Source organism: Ostrea edulis, chromosome 1 (assembly GCF_947568905.1).
Source record: "Ostrea edulis chromosome 1, xbOstEdul1.1, whole genome shotgun sequence".
Classification (NCBI taxonomy): Eukaryota; Metazoa; Mollusca; class Bivalvia; order Ostreida; family Ostreidae; genus Ostrea; species Ostrea edulis.
Genome location: NC_079164.1, coordinates 77,219,299 through 77,228,427, shown reverse-complemented (window position 1 = coordinate 77,228,427; position 9,129 = coordinate 77,219,299). Strand labels below are relative to the sequence as shown.

The following is a 9,129-nucleotide window of genomic DNA, read 5'->3' as shown; positions in this document are numbered from 1 at the left end:
GTGGCAAAGAAAATTACATCGTTTTTCTCAACATTCTTTTATCTTGGGACACCTTGTACATGCATGAATGAAAAATACATGTATCTGTAGATAAAAATCAGGAAACTGAGATGATACTTTATACGTAAATTAGATGTACTTACTGTGAAAGTGAATTAATGTTTATTATGTTTAAATACAGTCTGCGTTACTCCACTAGTTGATGTTAAAATAATCAATGAATTGGAGCTATTGTATACGTGTGGTGACTTGGGATCAGTTATTTCATTTTTATTGCAAAACATGAATTATAGATTTTACATCATGCAATATCAATGGCTATATAAGATGATCAATACAACGAAACATAAACAATTTTCATATCTTATAACATTAAAGAAAATTGGAAAGAAGAGTTATTTCATTTTTCTCTCTCTAACTGATGTAGAAAGACTTTGACTATCTAGTCAGTAATGGACGGTAAAGTAAGTGTTTGATCTCTTGTCAACCAAAAACATTCTTTTTGAGTTGATGTAATAGAAGATTATTATACATGAATTTAACAAGATCATCTGATTTATGATATTTGGTACAATTCTTACGCAAGATGGACTGTGATTTTCTGAAATCTCTGAATTGTAAATTTTAACACAGAGTATATTAACCATTCATATTACAGATACTTTGCAAAATGTCACATTGCTACAAATTCAGTTTTACGCTCTAGCATGGACAGTTATCGGTGATTGTCTCCCAGCAGATTGACTTTGATTCTATTTATCAGTCCGCCTTTGTATTCATACATTTTGTATGTCTGCCAGTGACGTTTGCTGTTGGGCCCCCAGTCAGAGTTCGGTCGAGCAAGATTCTTTATTCTCTATAGATAAAAAGAAATGCAAAATACGCTTTGGGAAGCTAAAACAAGATTGAAGAAACAGTCTCAAACTTAAATACTACTACAACAAAATCAATGATGAGTTATTCTGAAACTGAATTCTTCTATAATAAAAGGTGAAGATGACGAACAGTGATCAATCTCATAACTCCTATAAGCAATACAAAATAGTTGGTCAAAGATGGACCCCTGGATATACCAAAGGTAGGATCAGATGCCTAGAAGGAGTAAGCATCCCCTGTCGATCGGTTTCTTCTTTTAAGTTTTAGAGATAGAGGTATTACTATTTATTTGCTATATATATTTCGGATTTCCAATATTTCGGCTTAAACATCACTGAAGAGACATTTTTTGTCGAAATGCGCATCTGGTGCATCAAAATTGGTACCGTATAAGTTTTACATTACAACCCCTGGGTCGAGGACTCTGCTGGTGGACTGTTAGTCCCCGAGGGTCTCTACAGCCCAGTAGCTAAGTACATCTTTACTAGCTTAAAAATACGGATGTATATTTAATTGCTGTGATAAAATTTAGAAATTCATTTCAAAATTAAGGATTATCTCCCTTATGCATAGCTCTGATCCTTAGACGAATTTGGCTCCAGTCTTTGGGACTTTATTTATCCTTTTAGCTCTTACAAGTTTATTGTTATTTCGGATTTTCCAATATTTCGGCTTCAGCATCACTGAAGAGACACTATTTGTCGAAATGCGCATCTGGTGCATCAAAATTGGTACCGTATAAGTTTTGCATAAAGCCTCGATTTTAACTTAATAGAAGTAGCACTATATTGATTTGTAATCGATAAAGTAAAGTAATGATTTTAAGAGTATTGATATTGATACAGTGATTAAGAGAAACATTGATATATATATATATATATATATATATATATATATATATATAACAATGAAGTTCCCTGATTACCTGAACAAGTGTCCCTTTCGATCGAATGAGCTCCCAAATCATCATCACTGGTATGGGCAGGAGAGGAAGTACTGCGAAAAACTGTCCGATCCCGATGGCAAAGTCAGGGTAGGTGTAGGTTGCAGAATTTGGTGGCGAGTACATAATCACTGACGTCAGGAATAACACCTACACAAAGAAATACAATTACAGAAAAGAGTACGCAATCACTGAAGTCAGAAACAGCACCTACACAACGAAATACAATTACAAAAAGAGTACATAATCACTGACAACAGAAACAGCACCTACACAATGAAATACAATTACAAAAAGAGTACGTAATCACTGACGTCAGAAACAGTACCTACACAAATAAATACAATTACAGAAAAGAGTACGTAATCACTGACGTCAGAAACAGCACCTACACAAATAAATACAATTACAGAAAAGAGTACGTAATCACTGACGTCAGGAATAACACCTACACAAAGAAATACAATTACAGAAAAGAGTACGTAATCACTGACGTCAGAAACAGTACCTACACAATGAAATACAATTACAAAAAGAGTACGTAATCACTGACGTCAGGAATAACACCTACCCAATGAAATACAATTACAGAAAAGAGTACGTAATCACTGACGTCAGAAACAATACCTACACAAATAAATACAATTACAGAAAAGAGTACGTAATCACTGACGTCAGAAACAGCACCTACACAAATAAATACAATTACAGAAAAGAGTACGTAATCACTGACGTCAGAAACAGCACCTACACAAAGAAATACAATTACAGAAAAGAGTACGTAATCATTGACGCCAGAAACAGCACCTACACAAAGAAATACAACTACAGAACAGAGTATCGCCAAACTATAGCTTACTGGAAGAAATCCCGTTCTTCCCATTGAGTAAACAGTTGATTTTCTGTGGTTGGTCTCGGTTGGAATCGGAGCTACTTTACATGACCGAGAACATGGTCATGACTCGCTTTAACTCGAACAAAAAAAAAAAAGAAATTTCTGAGTAAAATGTACTTGACGAATATCATAGAAAGCCACATGGTCCGGACGTTTTTCTACAAAGAGAGCTGTAATTCTATCAGGCCTTTTTGATTTGTCCTAAACACTTGTAGTTTATGCCTGTCGTACTTATGGAAACAAGCCCATGTTCAAACAATAAGTGAATTTGGAGCACTCAAGCAATTATAATCCAATATCATTGAAGAATGCAAATCCATAAGAGGGAATCCAGGGGTCCGTGTTTGTCCAACTATCTGTTTTGTATTGCTTGTAGGAGATATGAGATTGATCACTGTTCGTTATCTTCAACTTTCGTTTTAGATATGTTCAGTTTAAAACGACGTAGTTATTCAAAAACATGTCAACTGCATGCCCAGCCTAGATAAAGGCAGATTTCAAAAGTGTTTCTCAAACACTAGAAAATCATATTGAACTTTGGAGGCCGGGATTTAAACATGAATTTATGTAGGACCTGCTTGTATATAACATGAAGACGGTTACCCATAAAACTTAACAGAAAAAGACAAAAGCTTGACTTATTTCATAAAAAACTTCTCTCTCTCTCTCTCTCTTTCATTAAATAGAGTGTGTAATTTCCAGAACAAAATGTCTCGAATGAATATGAAAGGTGGAGATAACGAACAGTGATCAATCTCATAACTCCTATAAGCAATAAAAAAATAGATAGTTGAGCAAACACGGACCCCTGGACACACCGGGGGTGGGATCAGGTGCGTAGGAGTAAGTATCCCCTGACGACCGGTCACACCCGCCGTGAGCCTTATGTCTTGATCAAGTAAACGGAGTTATCCGTAGTCAAAATCTGTGTGCCAAGAACGGCCCAACAATCGGTATGAAACACGCAACACAGCATTTGAGCCAATAATAGGAATACAAATCTGACTAATTACAATTCTTACCAACATAAATAATGGAGAAATTATGCACCAGCTAATCCTCATGGCGAGGGGGATACTTCTTCCTGTCATGAGTTCTATGTCACGATTGAAACGCTCCGCGCCTGTAAAATCGTTATTGTATTAAGATTATTTAGTATATAAAACAATGGCTACAGATAGACATAGTTTATATTCCTACTGTATTACGTACCGTACAGATAGATATATTATACTCCTATTGTATTACGTACCGTACATATATATATATTATACTCCTACTGTAGTACGTACCGTACAGATAGATATATTATACTCCTACTGTATTACGTACCGTACAGATAGATGTATTTTATACTCCTATTGTATTACGTACCGTACAGATGTATTTTATACTCCTATTGTATTACGTACCGTACAGATAGATATATTATACTCCTATTGTATTACGTACCGTACAGATATATATATATATATTATACTCCTACTGTAGTACGTACCGTACAGATAGATGTATTTTATACTCCTACTGTATTACGTACCGTACAGATAGATGTATTTTATACTCCTAATGTATTACGTACCGTACAGATATATATATATATACTCCTACTGTAGTACGTACCGTACAGATATATATATTATACTCCTACTGTAGTACGTACCGTACAGATAGATGTATTTTATACTCCTACTGTATTACGTACCGTAGATCCAGGATATAACGACGGACTCCAGGAATGACCCAAACGTGATACAAAATGAGGCAGAATACCAGTCTATCAACTGGAAGAGGTATACACCTCCCTAAACAGAGACATAAGGTGAAAATGTATGAAAGATAAACAGAATAGCATTATCATTGGAATGTTATTTCTTTAAAAATCTTTCCGGATTATGAATAATTTGAACATATTTTCATTATACAGTATATATTAAAAAGTTCTAAAACCTTAAGGTAGATCTATTTTCGCACTATTGATAAGTTTAAAGTTGAAAAATGCATTTATTTCCATTCGATATAGTTTATTGTCATCAATAATCTAAGAAAATGAATATGTTACTTTCTTTTTAAAAATGTCTATAGTTTAGATAAACTACTACAGTGTACTGGTACTTGATAGAGATAAGGATATAGGGCTCAATAGACCACAGTGGATATCAGGACAATCATTATACATGTACAACATATATACAATACAAACAATTCCAGCATAGGAGTTGTAGTCCTTGACAATGATATCTTGATATCGATAATTTATATTAAAAAAATATATAAACATTTCAGTTTATCAGATTTTTTTCATTGTAACCCGGTGAATAAAATTCGTACAAAAGATACATTTCTATCATGCACAAAGTTAGTTTAATTAACACTTTGCTGAAATCTTACACGTTACATGAGGGTAAGTTACCTTGGGTGTTCTTATATCTTTACGATAGTTTCCTTCTATGAAATACGAGATTATCAGTAAAATGAAATATCAACATATGTGGTGCATGTATGAAAGGTGAAGATAACGATCAGAGATCAATCTCATAACCTCTATAAGCAATACAAATTAGAGAGTAGGACAAGCACAGATCCCTGGATATACCAGAGGTGGGGGTTAGGTACCTATGAGGTGTAAGCATCCCCTGTTGACCGGTCACACCCGCTGTAGGCCCTATATCTTGATCAGGTAAACGGAGTTATCCGTAGTAAAAATCAGTGTATCTAAAGAAATAGCAAATCTTTATATTTATTATAATAAGTGTGTTGTTACGAATCATACTACGGTTACTGCAAAGATTAGAGGAATACCGGCATTATTATTCTGCGATATACTTTCATACGTAATAACTGATTCTGAAAAAGTCGATTTCGAGATCGATGAACATGTAAACAGACATTAAAATGCACAGACATGTTGATTCTCTTCCACGTATAGGTAGTTTTCTGGGACTGTGTATAAAAACAGATGATATAATCCGTCACCATAAAATTAGATACTTGAAATATTAAAAATAAAACATTCCGAACTTGATCAAAAGTTTTTGATGAATCGCAAAATACCATTTAAAGTGGATTGATCCTCATGTGACTTATCAATATTAATGGTTAAAAGTGGAAAAACTGTATTAGTTTCCACTCAATATAGTTTAATTTCATCAATAACCTAAAAAAATGTGTATGTTGCCACCTTTTTAAAGATGTCAGACATACAAAAACAGAAGTGAACATCAACATAAAAAAATCACATATTTTCGTTAAAAAGATTAATGAAAATTAACAAAAACTGGTTGAAATGACAAATTTAAATGTCAACAATATAAGAAAACTGCTAATTCATGCAGAATGTAGATATATATAAAAAATAATTGTGGATATTAGAGAAATCATTGTGTCATAGACATGCAGTAGAGGACATTCCAGCATAGGAGTTGTTGCCCTTGACAACATTTTAAAAACTATAAATAATTGATTATCTGTGGAAAATAAAAACTTTTTCAGTATCAAAAGTTTACCAAATTTTTAAATTTTTTAAAATTCCTCTGAAAGATATATTTCTATCATGGAGAAGATTTTGCAAAGACCTATGACATCATATGATGATCGATCAACCTTAACATGATTTACCTTCATCGATACTCTTTAAGATATTTTGGTATGTCTGAAAAAGCTGAAATACCTGCATATCTTAATATCATATCAAAATAACATTGTGTTTAAAAACAATTATTTCCATAATCTTATTATCGCACTTAAAAGAAAAACAGATTTCTAAATCGTAGTAAGATACTCATGTTTGAAAAGAGGCAACACGTGGGCAGTTTCCCAATAATTGGGAAGTATTTTCTGTAATCGATTTGTTAAGAAGCATACAGGGAGTCTTGGAAATTGTGAATATTGAATATTATTATTTTATGGATTATTTTAGGAACAATCTTTATTAACAGAGAGAATCCAAGAGTGCAATAATAGTCCTTGGACACTATGTTATATAGTTCGCGGTATGAAGAAGAAATATGTCAACTTCCCATATTTATGTAGCAATATTCCATTATCACCTGGATATGATGTTTATATATCTCAACTGATTCGATATGTAAGAACTTGTTCTGCGTATAGTCAGTTTTTAAATCGAGGTAAGCTACTGACAAACAAGTTGATGGTACAAGGGTTTCAACAGTCTCGATTGATGTCAGTATTTCGCAATTTCTATGGTCGTTATACCGATAGTTCGTGAATACAACCTATCATTGGGTCAAATGCTGTCTGATGTGTTTCATACCGATTGTTAAGCCGTTCTTGGCACACTCATTTTGACTACGGATAACTCTGTTTAACTGATCAGGATGTAGGGCTCACGGCGGGTGTGACCGGTCGACAGGGGATGCTTACTCCTCCTAGGCTCCTGATCCCACCTCTGGTGTTTCCAGGGTTCCGTGTTTGCCCAACTATCTATTTTGTATTGTTTCTAGAAGTTATGAAATTGATCACTGTTCCTTATCTTCACCTTGCATGTAATGAATATTTAGATAAAATATTTTTAAATGATAAGTTCTTAGTAAACCAGCTACTCCTCTAAATCGACCGTTTTTTCTGTCCGAAAACCGGCCAGTTTAAAGACGTTTCACTGTAATTAAAAAAAACCCAGTAACTCGGTCGTAATATTTCAAACAGTGCTTAGAGTTTTGTTTTTATTTTTTTTTTTTACTCCTATGAAGCAATAATCTTTACAAATTCACAATTTGAATTGATGTGTATCAATTGATGTATATCTGTTAAAAGACACCACATAGTCTTCCATGTCTGCTTCATATTTGCATATTCTATTGAACATATATGTGAACGGCAAATTGACAACTCAGCTTTATGGTAAACGGGATGAATTCAGCTTATCTATCGTCAGCTTCTAAAATAGTACGGAATCTCCCCTTTTAAGGAGGTATGCTACACCAGAAAAGAAATTTAATATGTATGAAAAGTGGAGGATATGTACAACAATATTTTGAAATTGTGAACTTTCAACTTTAATTCATTTAGTCAAAAAATGCAGTTTTGGTTAAAAGCAATCTGAGAAAAATTCAAAACCCCTGCTGGACTCTAACACGTGATCCACAGTTCAGCAGTCGACGTTCTAACTTACCTACTGAGCTACTTAGTTGTGTAAGATGTTTTTAATGAATAAAGAAATATTGCTGATATTTATATTTTCATTCAGTTTTAAAAGGAAGTCAACCATTATGACGATGTACCTCCATAAGCATTCGGCAAACTGCGGCAGATCCCGGTACCCTACATTTAGATGGAATCGCCCGAGGTGATCCGAGTGCCTCCATAAGATCATATATTCATAACTTGGCTTGAAAAATCAAATGCATGCATATATCATGTACACCATTTCAGATATTAAGACAAACCTTCAAACTCCCAATTTTCTGCATGATTTACATTTTCAAAGACTTAACCTTATTTGTGACGTCATAAATCATAGTCATCAACACTGTATTGATATTTACTACCTTTATACAATTAGTATCCGTTCCTTATTCTAATCTAAACTCCTTGACCTAAACAAATGTAGCTATTTCAGCCTAATCTCATTTAATATGTGAATGAGGTAAAATATTGTTCGAGAAGTCATTAAACAATTATTACAATCTGGAACTTACATTAGTGGTGAAAGGGATCCCCAACAGAAAGAGAAGGATACACAGAATGGCTGTAATCTGGGTTTTTCGGGAATTCAGCTGTTTTGGAAATTTGTCCGCAATGCCACTAGCAACGGTCTCAAACATTGCAAACTAAATATAATGGATTGTAAAATACTAGAATTAGATAAGTGTAAAATCACTGATGTTCTATTAGTGTAAATATTGAAACTTTAATTTCCAAAATATGCATAAAAATACACTCTAAAGAAAGTGTCATCGATTTTTCAACTTTCAATTAAAAAATTCTGCATACGATTTTGTCAGTTTGAATTTTACCTGGCTGTCCACTCCGACAGTAATCAACATGAGAAAGAAAAGAACTCCCCAGATATGTGGCATGGGAAGTCTCGTAATGGCTTCTGGGTACGCCACAAATGCGAGACCAGGTCCTAAATTTAAAATCATCCATGTATAGTTATACTGTATTATTCTTAAGATCTTCACAGAAGTGAAATATTTAATTTTATCCTCACTTCATACGCATAGTACCTGAAGCTGATTTTGAAACTTCTTCCACTGTCATACCGACGTCATGTGCCATAAATCCCAAGATAGAAAACACGACAAAACCAGCATAGAAACTTGTCAGACCATCTACTAAAGCTCCATACCAAGCGTCCCTGAGAGAAAATGACGTGTTGAATAGACAACAGTAAACAGGCATTCCATTAGATATAGTTCTGCCAAATCGAATGAGTGAAATCGATTGGTATATA

General features: G+C 33.9%; 1 protein-coding gene across 5 annotated transcripts in view; it reads right to left on the bottom strand.

Annotated features, from left to right (window-relative positions):
- Positions 1–255: 255 nt before the first annotated feature.
- LOC125680472 (sodium- and chloride-dependent glycine transporter 1-like) overlaps positions 256–9,129 on the bottom strand; it is a 31,636-nt gene continuing 22,762 nt past the window's right edge. For 3 of the 5 annotated variants that reach the window (XM_048920102.2, XM_048920088.2, XM_056161044.1), the window contains exons 8-14: positions 8,903–9,033; positions 8,690–8,802; positions 8,372–8,503; positions 4,420–4,519; positions 3,737–3,837; positions 1,802–1,969; positions 256–856 (exon numbers count right to left, since the gene is read on the bottom strand). In XM_048920102.2, the coding sequence (XP_048776059.1) occupies positions 716–856; positions 1,802–1,969; positions 3,737–3,837; positions 4,420–4,519; positions 8,372–8,503; positions 8,690–8,802; positions 8,903–9,033 (886 nt within the window). In that variant the 3' untranslated portion in view covers positions 256–715. Of the gene's footprint in view, positions 857–1,801; positions 1,970–2,180; positions 2,387–3,736; positions 3,838–4,419; positions 4,520–7,954; positions 8,062–8,371; positions 8,504–8,689; positions 8,803–8,902; positions 9,034–9,129 lie in introns of those variants that run through there. The other 2 variants (XM_056161050.1, XR_007371974.2) reach the window with 2 other exon arrangements.